General features: G+C 41.0%; 1 protein-coding gene across 2 annotated transcripts; it reads left to right on the top strand.

The window, feature by feature from the left end:
- The first annotated feature begins 11,396 nt into the window (after positions 1-11,396).
- PMPCB (peptidase, mitochondrial processing subunit beta) lies at positions 11,397-19,215 on the top strand. Of its 2 annotated transcripts, none has more exons than XM_084506966.1 (13): positions 11,397-11,541; positions 12,669-12,809; positions 13,122-13,208; positions 13,668-13,797; positions 14,268-14,466; positions 15,140-15,219; positions 15,754-15,866; positions 16,380-16,523; positions 16,877-17,037; positions 18,403-18,488; positions 18,565-18,653; positions 18,882-18,957; positions 19,048-19,215. In XM_084506966.1, the coding sequence occupies exons 1-13, from the start codon at positions 11,452-11,454 to the stop codon at positions 19,098-19,100; spliced, it is 1,449 nt and encodes a 482-aa protein (XP_084363092.1). In that variant the 5' UTR covers positions 11,397-11,451; the 3' UTR covers positions 19,101-19,215. The 2 variants fall into 2 exon arrangements, with proteins under 2 accessions (XP_084363092.1, XP_084363091.1); XM_084506965.1 differs by having other exon boundaries at positions 16,874-17,037.
- The last annotated feature ends 20 nt before the right edge of the window (positions 19,216-19,235 follow it).

The raw sequence follows: 19,235 nt of genomic DNA, 5'->3' as shown, positions 1-19,235 counted from the left end.
AAAACTATCTGTAAAATGGAAGCAAAGATTGCTTCTAAATTGGAAGCTTTCTGCTTCTTCACATGGAAGCTTTTAGAAACCACAAATTTATGGATTTGGGGGTAGAAATATCAAGTGATTTGCTTCTTTGTGGCAAATGGAGTGAGGGAGTGGTGTTCTCTTACTGGTGTTTAACTCCACTATTTATGTTTAATCATAAAAGTAGTGGAAATTTCAAGTGCTATTCCCCCTAGTTTCACCAAGTTGGGTTCTGAACATGTTTTCAAGACTAGCCAAAAGGAAACTAAATGCTAATGTCAGAGCACCTGTGTCACTGGGAGAACTTGGGGAGTTTAGAGTGTGTAAACTGACAGAGACAAAAGTGGTTTACAGAGCAACAGTAAGAGATGCTCTCCAACAAAAGAAAAAAATACATAAAGGGTTCTTGTCCCTGCCATTCCTGTCTTCTAAGCAAAATGAGTAGTTATAAACAAAGTTTTTGTTTGTTTGTTTAATCCCAACTGCTCATGTGATTTAAGTTAGGTATTTACAAAACATAAAATCAAATGACCTCAATAAATATAATTTTCCAGCTCCATGTACATTTCACTGTTCTTCCACCAGAAATGTCCTAGTTCTAGATAAAGCAATACTGAGATTTAACAGGTAGGAGAAAAAATGTTTAATTTAAAAAAAAAAACTTGGAGAGGTGACACTGGTACATTTTTTTACCTCTTTTTCATGCCAATTAAATAGTGGGGACAATGGAGTTGCAGACTCCAGACATGATTTCATGATTTTAAAAAAGATTCAAAGGGTTTTCCAGTTCATCCTCTTGCTTCAGAGTAGAATCAACTCTATCTAATCAGCTCCTGGCAGATATTTGTTTAACCTGACCTTGAAAATTTGCAGTGATGATGATTCTTCAGACCTCCCCTCAGCAAGCTGCCGCATAACATTCCTTTCAGTTCAAAAGCATTATGTAAAAAAACAACCTAAGTCTTCAAGCAGCAATTTAAGGCTGTCACTTCTTGCTGGATCTGTAGGCATGAAGAACAGTTTATATCTCCTTTGCAACTAGTTTATGTGTATGAGAACTGCTATCATATCTTCCCTCAGTCATTCACTGCTAGACTAAACAAATGAATTCTTCCAATCTTACCTCATGGGTCCCATTTTGTATAGCTCTGAAAATTACATGGCTCAATTACATGGCTCTACCCTGGTTTGTTATTGGTCTTTCTTTGAGTGAGGTGCCCTAAAGTGCATGTTGTACTCCAGCCAAGGTCTTATCAGCGCTGATTAAAACTTCATGTGTCTTTTATACTAGCTGTTTCCACACCCCATTGTGATGGCTGCAATGGTACCTGATGTGACACAAAGCTGTGACAGTGCTGGATTTTCAGTTTATGGTGCAGTGCCACACCTAGACACTTATCTGAGGGGCATACTGCCTGCCAGTAACACTTCGTTATCTTACTTCATCTTCTTTCTCTGCAGCTAATTATTCTTAAAAACAATATCTCACATCCTTCCATTGTGAGCAGCTTCCTATTCCTTCCAGACTATTTCTCTGGTTTGTTACTTTTTTTTTTCTTTGATTTTCCTGATCCTAGGCTTCACAGTTCCTGCAATTTCTGTTCAAGGGTCGTTAAAATTTAGTGAATATCCTTTCTGCTTTGTAACCAAAGCCCCAAATTCAAGCAGTGAACGGTGCCAGGTGCAGGCCAGGCTTTTTCAGAGCCCTGTTTGCCAGGTTCTCCCAGCTGCCAGAGGGTGCTGGGTGATGCCTTTTTCAGGACTGTCTGCCACCTACCTTACAGCACAACCACCTTACAGCAACTTGGGCTGGAGCAGCAGCAGCAAGACAAGAATACAGGACTCTGAATAAGTCGAAACTCTTCGCAATGCTTTGACTTCCCTCCCCTATGTAACTGGCAGGGGACCAATATTTGGTTGCCTTCAGCACAAGTACCTTTGTTATATGACTAAAATCCTGCTACCCCCCAAACGTGGCAGGGCACACGTTCATCCTACAATGTGCACAGAATCACATATATATAATCACAGATAAAATAATGGCCAAGGTTGGCAGGGACCTCTGAAGATCACCCAGTCCAACCCCACTGCCAAGCAGGATCACCTAGAGCACATTGCACAGGATGGCATCCAGGAGGATTTTGAATATCTCCAGAGAAGGAGACTCCACAACCTCTCTGGGGAACCTGTCCCAGTGCTCTGTCACCCTCACAGTGAAGAAGTGCCCCCTCATATTCAGCTGGAACCTCCTGTGCTTCAGTCTGTGCCCATTGCCTCTCCTCCTTTCACTAGGCACAACTGAAAAGAGGCTGGTTCCATTTTCTTGACACCCCACTTTTTTGGATTCTCCTTTTTTCCCATTTGTCTGTTTGGTCATTTTCTTTCTTACTACGCTTAAACACTCCTTAGAGATGGAATGAAGCAGATATTTCAGAGAACTAGTAGAGAATGGTTAAGTGGGTTACATCAGGCTGACACAGTTTAGAGCATTTAATTTTTCTCTCATCTTTACCTGTTCTTTCCATTTTCTACCTGCCGGTCTCATTCCCCTCTTCTCTAACTTCCAAACCAAAGCAATGTGTAACACACAAGCATTTACTGAAGTCAAAGCAAGGAAGTAAATAAAGGTGTAAAAAAACAACCAAACAAAAAAAGTAAAAGAAATTACAATAAGTAATAGGAGAGATGATTGTGGACGAGGGTTTCAGTCAAAGATTTAGTTGGACCGGTGGTAGAGATGAAGACTGGCATTTTTCAGATGCACGTTAGAAGAGGATAAAAAGATGATATGGGCTTCACACTAAGACATGAATCACCGTCTTAGACATGATTCACTGTAGTTTTTCATGATGCTTCCTATATCTTAAACAGATATTTTGACCTGGATATTTTGGCCTGGAATGCTAAAACACCCATATAAGGGGCAACACAGACAGTACCTTCCGCATAGTCCTTAAGGAAAGAAACAGCTGAGCCTCAAATATAAACTGTACTGAGGTCCATGCTATGCAGGTCCTCTGCCTTTTACAGGACAATAATTCATTCTCTGCTGGCAGATTCAGGTCTCTGGGACTTCACAACATGATGACAGAATCATAATGGCATTTCTTCCGGAATTATATCTTCTGTTTTGCATAAATTAGAATTGTTAATGGAGGGATGAAACAGAGAATTCCTTTTGTCTGCAATGACCGTGGAAGAATGGCTACACAAAGCTATGTCTCACCTAACCAAAGGCAGGGAAAATAAATCCAGACCCAACATTTTCCCTAGATTAAAACACCTTGTTAGTATGTATAGTCTGACATGGAGTAACTAGGAGTCTGTGGTAGGATGTACTGGATGAAAATCTGTGACTATTTTGATACAAGGCACAGACCTCATGGTTAGAATTGTCTTTTCTCTATTTAAAATCTGTAAAAGTTTGTAATGGAAGAAGTCAGCATGGGTTTCAGACACTGATAGGTATATGGCAGCAGGAGCCCAATAAAGATGTGACACTAGCCAAAGCTGAAGTATTCTAAACTAGCTAAAAGGCAACTGCACATATTAAAATAAAATAAAATATTAAAATAAAATAAAGTCAATTGAATTTACATTACATTACATTGGGGTTTAATAGAAAGTGAATCAATACTTTGGGAACTGGGAAAATTATGCTCTGCTTGTGTCAGCCACCACCTTGTGCAAGTTGTCTGCTTAAAGGCAGGTACTTTGAATTAAATTGGAGCATCTCATTGACCGTGCTGAACTTTGATTCAGGGCTTTACAATCTTTGCTTGTAGAGACCAGACAGTGAATCTTAACTATGCACATAGCTCCTGGTGCCTTGTTGCAAACTGGGTAGATGAGTTTTACTTATTCAAATATAAATGATTTGGGGCAGATTTTATGTAGGAAATGAGAGCCAGTCCATACATCTCTGAGAAATTTGTGAGGACATTATATGGATTAAATAAAAATTGAACCTAAATGCTGCATATGCTTCCTTTTATTCATCCAGAGGCTGCTGAAAACCTTGAAAAATAATGAAAACGAATAGTTTCAAGAAGCTTTGGGGGAGTTTAGAGTTTCTTAATGAATTACTTGTTATCATGCTGTATCTATAATTATACTAAAAAGTACTCCTAATGCTTAACTTGTAATTCAGAAAGAAAAGATAAGATGTAAATAATTCCACTGTTAAAAAGCCAAGACTGGAAAATGCAGAATACCATTTGAAAAAAAAAGAAAAAAAAAAAAAAAAGTGGACAGTCAGAAGGAAAAGCTGTGAGATTTGTGCACTGTGCAGCTGGCAGCACATTTCTGAAGCTTTCTGATTTTATTTTATTTTTTATACAAGTATTCTGAACAAGTGTTTCAGAATACAGTGAATATGTTGCATAGTACAGAAAGAAGAACCTGCGTTATCAAACTAGCAGGATGACTGAAAGCCATAGTCAGAAACACATGATATTACGACTAATGCTTAAAATAGTGCAACCACCATGCAATGTCATCAGTGACTAAACCAGCTAGAGACCAACAGCCCAGCCCTTGGTTCTGTTGAATCTACTTAGCAGTTGTTACTTGGATTCCTGCTCCAAACCTCCTCTTGTTTGGCATACTGCAGCTTATCTGCCACGAAGACCATGCCGTGTTTGAAAATCCTTCCTAGGTAGATCTCTTAAGCCTCTCGTGTTAACCCAGTTCTTCCTTACCTACATAGTTAATTGGGATTTTTCAAAGCAAGAAACATGTTTCAGAGGTACACAGGTACTCTCATACCTCCCAGTCACCATCTCAAATTCCAAAGGTAGAAGGAAACACGTGCTTAAGGCATGCTGGATCTTTACATGTGTATGTCAATTCAGATATGTCCTGGACACTTTAAACTTTCTGCTTGTCTACAGACCAACTCAGTAACATGTATGCTATAAAATTCTTGCATTGCAAACCTGACAAATTTCTGAGCATATCTGGCTAAACTGCATGGCTTTTGTGAAGAAGATGGAAGGCATTCTGAAGAATCACAGTGCCCATAAAATACAGAGCAAACCTGTGCATACACAATGTCTGGGATTAGTAGATGTTTGGCAGCCTGCTCAGAGTTCTTGTTCTGCCATGGCTGCCAAACATCTGGAAGTTAGTAGAAAAATTCTAGGGAAGAAAATGACCAGCAAAAGCAGCCATCTCCCACAAGACGTGGTAGGCCTGGCACTGTGGTCTATAATAGGGCTGGAGAAAGGCATCTATCTGGGACAAGGGAGCATGGTAGGTTAGAGAAGCTCCAGAATGTATTTATTTTTTGGAGAATCATAAAAAAGGACAGTAAATCTGGAGTCAGTCTTCAAAAAGAACCTCAGTGACATGTACCAATAAACTCAGTGTGATTGTTAACTTGAAATTTAAAAGTTCAAATAACTTCAGTGAGTTAGCTGCTTGATTGTGTGAGCAGAAATACCCACCCAATATTATCCCACATTCCCAAACTCCTTCTGCTGGCTTCTCAGGTTATAACGCCCCCAAGTATCTCTTTACCAGGTATCTGTCAACACTTCTAGCTTTTCTATTGGTAACTTCTACAGCGTAGCTAAATGGTTCACTAAACAAATAAATAAATATATAAATGATACAGTTGCTACTCAGTCTTTAGTCACCCTAAGTAACACAGAGAATACTCAAGTGATTGTTTTATTTTTATTTTACTAATGACAAGAACTCAGTATTTAAATTTAAGTAAAGATGCTGCAGAATTTCCAGGTCATTGCATGTTGCTGGAGGCCCTTGCAGAATATAAGTTCAACTTGCTGTGCCCTAGAGTGAATGCATTTATAATCTGTATAACATCCTCTAAAAATTCCATAAAATATATGGATCTGATCTTTAGATGAGCGAAGCCTGGGATGCGCTACTAGCCTGAGGCTCAGGATAAGATTTGTTTTGCCCAAAGGCAGCTGCCTTGAAGTTGGGTATCTTCATCTGCTGAGCTATTCATTAGTTTCTCCACATTCGCTGGGAGAGGTAAGTGCCACCAGAAGACATTTTTGCGTAACCGTCCTAAGAGAGGTGTCCAGAATACAACAGATAACCACATTTTGGAGGTGCCTTGCTTCTGCCCACTGGCTATTGAGAGAGCGTGAAGAACCAGGTTTTCAGAGCTGAAGTTAGGTGTGATGAATGATACCACCTAGTCGGTGCAGGGCAGCCCTACAGTGCAGAACGATGAATGGGAATTCAAATTCAGCTAGCCCATGATGGCATCACGGACCTCAGAGGGTCATCATGGAAATCAGCCCAGGTGATAAAACTGGCAAAGAAGCTGGATAGAGCTGTAAAGCTGTATACTTGTATACATTGCTTGTGCTGTTAAACTGCAACAGGGAACAGGTAGCTAACCAAAACCTGCCTTGGATCAATTACTGTTTGGGTAAGTCTCTAGCTGTGTTTGCTAATGCTTTCTTAAGCATTACTGAGATTACAGAGATTAGAGATTGAGAAAAGAGTATAAGAGAGGGGATAAAAGAGAAAATTCAGTTATCTGGATATTAAATAGCATGTGACTGTACATTTGTTATGCTATAAGCTGTGAAGAGTAGCATTAACAGCATTTTTATTAAAAAATGTAGATTTTGAAAAGCTACTTTCCTTCTGCAGTTCCTTAAGATTCTCACAGCATTGTTACCTGGATGATGCCTGGGCAGAGAAGGAATGAATGGCAGAAACATAGAATGGTGGCTATACTGGCTGCTTGGCCAGGTGCTGAATTCAAATATTATCAGTAATTGCATTAATTTCAGTTTCACTAAGTGCATTAATTTCTAGTGAATTATACTAAGGATTTGGGTTTCCTTTTAATTACTTTCTGGAGAAAACATTTTATTAAAGTGACCTTTTCTTAAAATGAGCAAAAAGTTGAAATAAATTATGGAGTTTTGGGAAGCTGAAATTTAATTAACTGGAGGATAGTCTATAGGTAATAATGACAAAAATGATCAGCTAGATGCCAGTGAGCAGCTCGCATGAAAACCATATAACACAGTGTCCACAAAGCTTGATTTATATTCTCAAACCAGCTTTAGTCACACACACAAAAATGTCTCTCCAAGAAAGTATCATTTCTTCAGCCTATGTTTTCAGGCTTGTTTGAATTCTGCTGGCTTGGCTAAGCTAAAGGCAATTCCTGGCAGCAGTATTTCAGCATATTCATTAAGTGCAATACTATATCATTGCTTTAAAAACATAGTGGATTGTAAATAAACAGTGAACATGATGACTCCACAAAAGCAAACACGGCACTAAACAGTCGTTTAGCTGCAGGCAATTTCAATCGTTAATGCTTTTACTGGGTGCTGGTTTCAGCAGTTTTGAAGGTCTTTCTCCTAGCAGTGCTGTTCTGACGTCGGGTTGCTGTTGCCTGGTGCCTGGGGTTGAATCAATCTGTATGTAAGTCGGGAGAGTGCTTCCAGACTACTCCATAGTAACCCAGTCGTGGCAGTGGGTCTTGCTGACAGGAACTTTCACTTAATTTTGGAATAAATATTTTATCTATTCAGTTGAAATAAAATCCCTTTGATGTGATCATGCTTTGCTCATATCAAGACTGTCATTCTAGTGCACTGTTAGAGCAGTGCTGGTTTCAAAGGATGGGGTTCAGCCCCTGTAGGTAGGAATATGCAGATTTCTGATTTACATCACTTTCACTGCTACTACATTTTTATTTATTTTTTAAATATAAAGTGGAAATATTATTCTGTGAGCAACCAGACAGATATAGGGGCTCTGGAAGCAGCTGAATCTTTTTTTTTTTTTTTTTTTTTTTTTTTTTTTTTCATATTGGGTATTTGTAACAATCTCCCCAATGTGGGTTCTAAAATTCTGTGTGAGCTCATACCACAGCCTTCTCCTCAGCTGCAGCTTGCTGGCCACTCCTTTTCATGAAACATAGGAATGGCATTATCTTTGAGTACTCTGTGTTGAGTTTGGTTGCTATTGTACAGTAAAGAGCACGGAAACTTCATTTCCTCAGAAAACAAGTTGAAATTGTATAATTCAGACTGTGTTTTACTACAGGCTTTGGTGCAGTTCCTGACCAGTTTGGAGGGTAAAGCCTACTTAAAAAACAAAAGTGCCGTACTGTTTATGAGGAATGCTAATCCGAAATAGCTACTTAGTGTAAAATGCAAAGCTCCTCATACTCAGGGTGAAATCTGTAGTCCGGATTTGAAGGAACCAGATTGTCACCCTGAGAATCTCACCTATATCTTCTACCCATTTCATAAAGCTACATGGCATCCTGAACTGCTCGTGTGTTATGTTGATGAGTGCAGGATAAATTACAAGGACATTGTTTATACAGAACTCCCCTCTGCTAATCCCGGCCCTTCTACTTCATTGTTGCCGGAGACTGGATGCATAAGCACTATGAAGAAAGGTCTCATTTTCTCCATCTCATAGTGGCAGAAAATACTGTTTACCTAAACCAGAGGGATATTGTGAGCATTCTTTGTTATAATAACCTGCTTTTAAATAATCTACTTCTAAAAAGAGATTGTTAAAACCAGTTAAAAATAGTGTTTTGGAGGAGTTTAGCAGATAATATTTATATATTCATCTCATACTGCTAGAGCAATGGTATTTGTTTTATTTTGTTGCATTTTCATCTGAATAACAACGTTTCTTGATTTGAAGTTGCATCGCTGTAATGACCTTTGCTGAATGCTAAATTTTAGATTGCATTTACATATGAGACACTGCTATTTTGTTAAGTAGGAGACATATTATGAGGATAATCAGTTTATCTTAAGCTGTAATTCTATGTCTAGCAAGGATTCAAATTTCTAGGATGGCTAATGGCTTAGTGAAGTCTGGTAAAATGTCTTTGAGATAAATCCCAGCATAATGAGATCAGTTAGATCTAACTGTAAAATGGAAGGGAAGATTAATTTTAACTTTCAAACACACAGTTTGGTGCTTTGCTTTTTTATTTTACAGCTTGACAGAGATATATTTGAATTGAGGAATCCTGGAACTGGATGGATTTTTTGAATATGCATAACCTAAAAAGGGAGAAACTAATCTTAAGAAGAAAAAAAAAAAAAAAAAAAAAAAAAAGCAACTAGCTTCACATAGGGATAGATTTTCTATTCCCCAGAAACTAATTTGCCTCCAATGTAAATTCTCTGGTAAAAGGCTGTGCCTACACTGCAGATACAAAATGCTTGTGACATAGGTTATGTGGGTACTAAAATAGTATGGGCAGCAAAACAACAGTAAAAACAAAACAAGTTTCCACTTTTATTTTTAAATATATTCACTATGTTGCGCTTTTGTTTTTAGTATTTTCATGCAGTTCCAGTCCTAGAGATAGAAACTGGATGGGCCCTTCTGCAGAATCAAAGCTTCTGTTTAAGCACACAGAATATGCTGTGGCAGTGAAAACTTTTTGGTCAGTCAGAATATTTTCATTCTCAATTGCTAAGGGAATAAGAACTTGCCCACCCAAAAAAAAAATATTCCAGAAGACAACAACAACAAAAACTAATATATTTTAATACGGTGACTCTTCTGAAATTGTCCCATGTTTTGGAGTCTGACGATGTACGTACTTGTGAATAACCTCCTCAAACTTTTGCTTCTGAGACAACTCTGGAGCTACTAGCAATCATCACCGTTTTTTTTTTTTTTTTTTTTTTTTTTTTTTTTTTTTTTCAACTCCTAGTACTTTTGTCACCTAAAATCTACATTAAAATTAACATTTCAGGGGGGAGAAAACACCATTTCTGACAGCTCTTGTGAACTGACTCTGAATAATGGGATCTTGGCAGTTATAGAAGGTAACTCACACTGAGCAGAAAGATCCTCAGTTCTCACTTTATTTGAAGCTGAACATGCAAACAGAGCCCTGGCCAAGAGACAGAGTGACTGATAACACTTGTCAACCCCAAGCACCGAGCTCTTTCAGAATCTGGCTGCACATATTAAAAAGCAAAACACAGGAGGCACAAAAGGTAGACACTGAAGGAATTGGGGAGAAGTTCATACTACATCTAGAGTCCAAGATTCAGGTGCATTTCTGTTTCTTCAGGTCATCTGCCCACAGCTCAGCTTTCTCTCTCTTTCCGGAGCAGAGCAAGACAGCAGTAGAAAAGCTCTGTAGTGTCTATACTGAAGCAGAGGTTGTCACAACTACTGAGCTGCTATCTGAGGCAAAGGGGAGATCCTGAGTTTGGAAAATAGTACCAAAAACTAGTGCTTCCCTCATTGAATGTTGTACAGATTTTATTTAATTATTTATTTATTTAGAAATAGCGTTTTGTTTCCATTTGTGTTGCATTTAACACAGAGGGACTCAGACCCTCTGTGGTATTTCATCTCTCTTCTCACCTCATTTTTGAGGGAGTATTTGATTAGCCATTAAAAATCACTTAACTCCAGCAGAAGAAAAAAAAAATGAACAGGAAGTGGAGACTGACAGCGCTGCTTTCTGCATGACTCTGCATGTTTATCTAATTCACACACTCAAAGCATGCCCAGGAATGATCTTTGGCACTGAAGTGAGATTCCCTGTACCAGTACAAGGCTAAAACACTTCCCAGACCTTTTTTGGCTCTGGTACCACTCCTGCAAGCCGTGCCTGGCACTGAGCAGCCGGAGCACACGGGACTGCTCCCTGCCAGCTGGCCTTGGCGGAGCATCACGTTTACTGGTGCAGATGAATCTGTCTTATTCCTAGCAGTCCGATCTTTTGGGTACATTCCATACATCCAGAATACTTCATAACACAAGACTTTAGATTATTATCTAAATAACTGGATTTCCCTTTTGAGCTTCATTCTGTCTAATGGAAAATGATGGGAAATGCTGAAGTGGCCTATCCTAACTGAATCCCACATGGCAAGAGAAGGCTCAGCAAACCTCAGCAGGTGGAAAGCTCTACCCACAGCAGAGCACAGACTGACTATTAAAACACACAGCTTTGTATGTAGTGAAGCTGACAGCGGTCTTCTAGGAAGAAAACTGACTTTCCTCAACTGTGTTGTTCTGGGAGTAGCATTAGAAGAGCAGAGTGTTTGTCACGTAGGCCTATTTTGTAGCAGTTTACAATTAACCAGCTCTGGAGTTATTAGTTTGAAGGCTGTTTGTTGGCACTTCCCACCGAAAACACGAATCGCAGTGCGAGCAGCACTCCTGAGGAGAGCACCAACTCGCCCACTCCCCAAGGCTGCCCCCCTCAGCCGCCGGGACCCCCGCGCGGGCTAGGAAAAGGGCAGACAGAGACGAGGAGACAGCTTTTAATTGTTTTCATCTCTTAATTTATTGAGGACAAGGCAAGGGACAGCGATAGGGTGGACACATGGTCAGTGACAGCTCCGAGAACACCGGCGCTGCCTGAGGGGAGCGCTGAGGGGAGCCTGCGCAGCTCCCGCCGGAAGCGCCCGGCCGCCCCACAAAATGGCGGCGCCTACAGCTCGCTTAGCGGCACGGCGCCTCTTCCTGCCCTGGCGTCCTTGCCTTTTGCCATCGCCCGGCCCGGGGAACCGGGTAGGCGGCGGGGCGGGGACGGGGGGGATCCGCGGAGGGCCCCAGCGCCTCGGTAGCTCCCCGCGCTGCCGCTCGGGAGGCCGCGATGGGGGCGGCGGGGGGGTGGTGGTCGTGTTGGAGGCGGCGCGGTGCACGCTGGGAGTTGTAGTCCTAGCGGGGGGGCTGTACGTGTGGCTGCCGCTGAGCATGGCGGGAGCTGTAGTCCCCACCCGGCTGAGGGGAGACGGGAGGGGGGCGGCTGCCCCCTCATGGGGACCGGGCAGCGCCGGGCTGAGGGGTGCCGAGCCCCAGGGCTTGCTGCAGACTCCAATAAATAAATAAATAAACAACCCCAAAAGCCACCCTCCCCTGAGCAAACGGGTCTGACTCCATAGCTGCCCCTGTTTTGAATCACAGAACCATTAAGGTTGGAGAAGGCCCCCGAGATCACCTGGCCCAACCACCCCCTGCCACCAGTGCCACCACTAACCCGTGTCCCCAAGCACCACGTCCAACCTCTCCTTGAACACCCCCAGGGACGGTGACTCCACCACCTCCCTGGGCAACCCGTCCCAGTGCCTGACTGCTCTTTCCGAGCAGAAATGGCTCCTCATTGCCAGCCTGAACCTCCCCTGGCACAACTCGAGGCCATTCCCTCTGGTCCTGTCACCAGTTCCCTGTGAGAAGAGGCCGACCCCCAGCTCCCCACACCTTCCTTTCAGGTAGTTGTAGAGAGCAGTGAGGTCTGCCCTGAGCCTCCTCTTCCCCAGACACAACAACCCCAGTTTGCAGTCTTTGACATAATTCCTTGCATTGGATTCACATTAGAAAACAGGTACCCAAAAAGATTTCAGATGCTAAAGGACATATTCGAGTTCCTACAGGTTTTCTGCCAGGACAGTTGGTTGTAGGGAAGGAGATGCAGTCTACTCCATTTTCATTGTTTTCATTTTTTTTTTTTCCCTGAAGTCAGTTAACGTATTCCCAAATGAAGTATTGGCAAATAACTCTGTGTAAAAATTATTTTTGAAAATGCATGCTTTAAAATAGATTTCTGAACTTACATTTAAGTTCAGGAATGCATTTCTGGAAGTGCATACTAGGATATAACTTACAGTGTATATATGACTGATGTTTTTTTCTTACAGTCTGTACATGTGGGAACAGGCAGGTTCAGAGTTTCCAAGGCAGCAACAGAAGTAGTCTTAAATGTTCCTGAGACTAGGGTGAGTCCTCTGGAAAATGGCTTGCAAGTAGCTTCTGAAGACTCTGGACTTTCAACATGCACAGTAGGTAACTTGTAAAGGGAATGTTTTTTCATAATTTTATGTATGTTTGTTTCCTTGTGGAGCTAAGTTGGATTCTATCAATGTTTATTTGCAATTATTGTTAAGTTATAAGATGGGAAATGAAGGTTTTCCTAAGTGATTTGTGATTCAATTTTTTTGTGAAGATCATTTTTTTTTCCTTGAAAACCTGGTTTAACCTAAGGAAAAAGTCATTTAAAAGTAGGTCTTGAAAATCTAAGTTTGTTTTGTACAGGAAAAACAGCAAAGCTGCATGATTGGCTGATAAAATGATTTCTTTTTTTCCCTAATGAGGTTGGACTTTGGATTGATGCTGGAAGCAGGTATGAAAATGAGAAGAACAATGGAACTGCTCACTTTCTTGAGCATATGGCTTTCAAGGTGAGTATGAGTATTGGCTTACAAATTTATGATGAATTTCTAAGCTAGTTATTGCTAGAGATCAGTGATGGAACTTTGTCAGAATTGTCTAAATACAGTTTACAAAACGAGGAGAGAGGGGAAACCAACTCAGACTTGGTTTCAGATAGAAAATGAAGCGAAATTCCTAGTCCCTTGCAGATGGTACACAACTATACATTAGTAACACACCTCTATTTTTAACTTGCTTTTAACTTGTGGTATTCTTAAGACATACAGTCTACCTTTTGCCAGCTTTTCATTTTCATTTGGAAGCATAGTAGGATTTATATTTGACTTTCAACATGGAGAGATCAGCATGCCAGTTTCCATTTCAGAAGACTTTCTTCCTTTTGTCTTCGACTTTTGCAGACAAGCAGTAGTAATGATGAGTAGGTGAATTCAAGGATTTAGTCTGACTTTTTTATTGTTTTGTTTCAGGGAACAAAAAAGAGATCTCAGTTAGACCTTGAACTGGAAATTGAGAACATGGGAGCTCATCTGAATGCCTATACATCCAGGGAACAAACAGTGTATTATGCAAAGGCTTTTTCAAAAGATTTACCAAGAGGTAACTGCTTTCGTTCGTTAGAGAAGTGGCAAAGACCAAAAATGCTTATCCATCTCCTGACAACGCATATGAGTGATGCTTTTGCAGCCTAACAGTCCCATCTTTCCTGGACAATAAGTGCTTTCTTCAGCTTCATAGGAATGTGAGGATGCAGATTTTGAACGGATTGTGCTAACAGTGAAGTTGATACTTGAAACATTTTTGTCAGCTAGATTTTTTTCCCTTACCCAGAAATGCCTTTTGGACTTCTCCCTTCCTGCAGAGCAAGTGTCTTTTAAAGTAAAGTTGTAGCATTTTGGCATCCTTAAAAAAATAAAATAAAATAAAATCAGAAGTTTTTAAAATTCCAAGCTGCAAATCTTACTAGTACATTTTGGGTCACTTGAGCTTTGGGGTGAGTTTTACTTTTATAACCAGATTTTTCTGGTAATCTGAAAATAATTTCTATTCCTATCTTTATTTTCAATTAGCTGTGGAAATTCTTGCTGACATAATTCAGAACAGCACCCTGGGAGAAGCGGAGATTGAGCGTGAGCGAGGAGTTATACTTCGAGAGATGCAAGAGGTTGAAACCAATTTACAGGAAGTTGTCTTTGATTACCTTCATGCTACAGCCTATCAGAACACAGCCCTAGGAAGGACGATTTTAGGACCCACGGAAAACATCAAGTATGTGCAAGTTTGTGGTTGTCTTTAATTGTTGGCAACTTCTCTATATTTAAAAGATCCCTCTGAAAATGTGGGGAACAACTTCAGTTGTAATTTTTACTCTGAAAGGTAGGTGAAGTTGTGCTGGATATAACTAAGAATTTCCATATTGCTTTAGTTCTACTTTATGCAGGCGTTAAGATGAAGTTCATGTATTTACTGCACATCTTCATTATTTGACATTATTTTCTCCTGTTTATTAAAAATGCACTGACACAAAATTGCAAGCGCTTCTTTTTCCTATCAGTCAGGTGTTAGGATTTACCATAAATAAAACTGCATTCACACTGCTCTTTCAGCCCTTGTTTATGCTGATTCAGACCAGGAGATTACTAAGCGTACTGGTTTAAAATTGGCATGGGATCATTAGTGGATCTTATCGCTCACCTGAGTGAGATCAACAGGGAGCAGAGTTGTAATTCCTGTTCTTTATCAGGAAGCTATAACAGCTTTGAAAGGAAAAATGTATAAAGGTCCATTTTCCTGTTCAGGAAGCTGTCCTTATTTTAGCTTTTTGCATCTGTGCGCTGGCAGAACTTATAATTATTCTGATACTATATTATTCTGTATTTCTATTTCTTCTTGTAAAAAAACTTTACTGACATGGCAGTGATGTTTCCTTGACTGTTTCCAGATCCATAAACCGCAATGACTTGGTGGAGTACATAACAACACATTACAAAGGACCCAGAATAGTCCTGGCTGCTGCTGGAGGTCAGTATGAGATATTCACCCGTGGTCATGTGAAACTGTACTTAAAACCACAGACCTTTAACTTTCAGGGAGCAACGTGCTGAATTGCCCATTGTTCAGTACGTCCTGGATGTTCATTGTTAGCCCTGCATGTTTAGTTTGTGCCTTCATAGCCTTTGAACTTCTGTTCCCTTTTTCCCTCAGTAAAATTTCAGAAACATCCTTAAAACAATAACTTGAAGTGGGTAAGGTCATTGTTCCATCTGGGCATGCAAAGAAGGGCCTAGAAGGAATTCAGTATGGAAAGGGGAGAAGCAAGAAAAGCAGAGAGAGGGAGAAATAATTTTGAGGCTTGAAATTGATAGCAAACAGCTTGATTTGGAGTATGATCGTGATCTTACTCTGCATAATGGAGTGCTGGGAGAAATCTGAAAGCGTGGCATTAAAAGGGGGGACCCAGAAGTTGCTGGTTGGTTGAGCCTTTAAACTGCATAGCAAGCTAAGTGAACTGTTCACAGAGTAACATGACAAAGTGTCTGATACGTCTTTGTTCAGGGGTCTGTCACGATGAGCTACTTGACCTTGCCAAATGCCACTTCGGTAACTTGCCGTCTGCTCCGGAAGGAGGGCTGCCACCCCTGCCACCTTGCAGCTTCACGGGCAGCGAGGTAAGCAGCTCAACGACTTTTTGAGCCGGCCCTTTATCCCCTGCGAGCACGCTGCCTGCTGAGGAGAGCTTCTCAGCTGCACACTTAGCAGATTACAAGGCTTCTTGCCCACACTGAGGGCAACTGGAGTAGCTGCTTTCCAAGCAGGAATTTCCAACTTTTCTTGGGCAAGCCTCACTGCCACCACTTTCTCTGTCTTACCAGTTTCTGAGGGAATACCTCCCTTACCCCTGCTGCTGCTTTCCTTTTAGTGCTTGCCCTGCACTGTGAGAGCATTTTCTCTTACTGGGAATCACTGATTTAAAGAGTATGGCAGAGAGCCAAGGCATCTGTGTTCCATTCCCAGCAGTATTCAGATTTTGAAAAGCCCTCAACTTTCCTTGCTACTGTTTGTCATCAATTTCTCTTTATGTTTGTGGCGTTGGGCTGGAAGTGTCTGTCTCCTGACATTTAGCTGCCGTGTATGTTACCATGTGCAGGTCGCCCTACAGCCACTTTTGTGTGCTCCCACAGATCCGTATAAGAGACGACAAGATGCCCTTGGCGCACCTGGCGATAGCCGTGGAAGCAGCTGGCTGGGCTGAGCCGGACACGATCCCCCTCATGGTAGCAAACACCCTGATAGGTAACTGGGACCGCTCCTTCGGAGGAGGCGTGGTGAGTGAACCTGCAAGCTCCTTCCTGCTGTTCACGAGGTTGTCTGCATGGGGTGCTGCCAATACTGACCCCCTCAGTCATATCTGAGGGCGTTGATGTGACATCGGAACATGGGGGTATCAGTAACCTTCCCTTTCCTGAAACTTTGTGGCTTTATGACCTGGGCTGTTATTTGGAAGCTGTTTGGACTACGTGCAAGGGAAGAAATTGTTGAGAAGAAGAACTGATGCTTGACTGCGTAGCTTCTGCTGGAGCCTGTGATACCACTGCATGTTCTGTCACATTGAAATGAAAATGGGAGGCTAGCAAGCTTTCAGAAAATGAATGAAATATGTTTTCTCTTGCTTCAGCAGAACTTATCCAGTAAGCTTGCTCAGATTGCCTGCCATGGGAACTTGTGTCATAGTTTCCAGTCCTTCAACACCTGCTACACTGATACGGGGCTGTGGGGCCTCTACATGGTCTGTGAGCCATCAACTATCCAGGACATGGTGCACTTTGTTCAGAGAGAATGGTAAGCAAACAATGGTTTCTCTAAAAAGACTATTTTCTGTGGACAAATAAACTTTTAAAAATATTAATTACTTAAAGAGACTATTTCTCTGCTTAGGCTTGCCTGGGAAAAATAAATCCATCTAGTTTTAAACTTTGGCACTTGAGATGCACAGTCCCAGCAGCCAGTTTCTGGCACCCTTACTTAGAATGAACAGTTTAGGGTTTAGGCTTGTTTTTTGCCCTAGAATAAGTGCTACTACTGCTAACTACAGCTCACATTGCTCTTATAAGGTAAATAGGCAGTGATTTTCTTTTTGTCTCACAAGTGTCAGGAGTTATAAAAATGTGTTAAACCCGTTAGAATGCGATTAAGTCAGCATGCAGTACCCAGGAACTGCATGTTTGACAACTGAAAGTAGTAATTCAGAATAATGAATGAGCATAATGAGAGTGCAATTAGCTTTAAATACCATTACTTAGTTAACCATTCTACAGTTACTGGCCCACGTGGCACACCAGGTGGTGGTGTTATACAGAGCTCTAGTGAGTACCTGGGAAAATGAAATTATGTCAAGTAAAGGAGCTGTTATATGGAATCTTGAAACCTGTGACTAGAGATATTTTCAAATTAGATTTAAGGCCTTAGATGAATGAAATCATGTCCATAGGTGCACTTCTAAGACTTGAACAGCAGATGTGATTAGAAACAGACGTGTTATTTAAGGCCATTGACTTGAAGCGGCTGCAGTTAAAACTTGGAACTGAGGAGTTTCTTTAATCACACAGAGCACTTCTCATGTACCTCATTCTCATTCTGAGACCTCTGTAAACAACTCTTAGGTAAAAATATCATTTTAGCTGACTGTTTGCTGCAGTTCAGCACCAGGGAAGATGTGAACCATTCTTGTGCTATAATGTGTTAAGCTATCTACTGCATCCCTCTGTCCTCCTAGCAGAGTCTTCTCTCTGAGGTGTGATGTTATTTATACAGTTCCCATCTCTTCCCAAGAGCCAGGCAGTAACGGCTTGCCTTCTGGGCTAATTACCTCTAATTGCTTGGCTCCCAGTATCTTACCAACAGCCATGCTCAAGCTAGCAAGCATGGACTGCACGTGGCTCAAAACATTAAAATGAAATGCAGCTCTTCTAAGAGGAAAAACTTGCTTTTAGACTGAATATTGGTATGCTTCCAGAAAAACCCTATCCTTATGCTGCTTCTAGGAGTCCTAGGGCTTATTTTCATACCAAGAACTCTTACCAGCTCTGGCTGTAGAAAAAATGCGCGTGGGTAGATGTACTCAGTGCTTGTGGTAAAGAGGTACACAACCATTTTGTGCTACAGGTTAGCATTATTTAATGCTTTTGGATTTAAACTGTTTTTCAGGATGAGACTTTGCACAAGTGTTACAGAAAATGAAGTAGCTCGAGCAAAAAATCTTCTAAAGACAAATATGCTGCTACAACTTGATGGTGAGACCCAGATCATTTTTTATTCTTACTTCCTGCTACTCTGTGCAGATAACTGAAGTGAGTTTTCCCGTTTTAGGCTCCACCCCAATCTGTGAAGACATCGGAAGACAAATGCTCTGTTATAAGCGCAGAATCCCAATTCCAGAACTTGAAGCAAGGATTGAAGTAAGTGGCACTCCTGGTGGAATTCTTTGATTAGGCCCTTACTGTAGTAATTTAATGTAATTGTTATAGGAAGAAACAGTAGAGTTTAGACCGTCTCCAAGGGAAAAACCTTCTAACTGTTCTGTCACCTGTTCCTCTGGATTATGCAGAAGAAATGAAGATCACTGACTTAATACTTATTTTAAGACAGGTTTAGTAACAAAATATGTCTGTCTCTAACCCTTTCAGGCTATTGATGCCCAGACTATTAGAGAAGTTTGCGAGAAGTACATCTATGATAAGCATCCTGCAGTTGCTGCTGTGGGTATGTTGTCTAAGCTCACCTCCTGTAACTCCTCCACCCTCTTTCTTTTCAGTCTAGCATGTGTCATAGTCAACTTTCTTTAAATTCCAGGTCCAATTGAACAACTTCCAGAGTATAACAAAATCTGCAGTGGCATGTGTTGACGTCGTGAGTAGTGAACAAGAACTTCCAGTATGTTTGAGCTTTAAGAGAAAAAAAACACACTGCTTTTGACTTCAAAAAAATGCATTTGAGATTAAAACTCAAACACCAACCATAGTCCTGTGTATCTGTACAAT

This window comes from Aythya ferina, assembly GCF_964211825.1.
Source record: "Aythya ferina genome assembly, chromosome: 1".
Lineage (NCBI taxonomy): Eukaryota > Metazoa > Chordata > Aves > Anseriformes > Anatidae > Aythya > Aythya ferina.
Note: the sequence above shows the minus strand (reverse complement) of the source record. Positions and strands in the feature narration are given on the sequence as shown.

Bases quoted from the DNA above. Each gene is read 5' to 3' on its own strand.
- PMPCB (XM_084506965.1), top strand. From the start codon at position 11,452: ATGGCGGCGCCTACAGCTCGCTTAGCGGCACGGCGCCTCTTCCTGCCC. The intron at 13,798-14,267 runs GTAACTGCTTTC...ATTTTCAATTAG, and splicing joins TTCAAAAGATTTACCAAGAG to CTGTGGAAATTCTTGCTGAC. The intron at 17,038-18,402 runs GTAAGCAAACAA...ACTGTTTTTCAG, and splicing joins CACTTTGTTCAGAGAGAATG to GATGAGACTTTGCACAAGTG.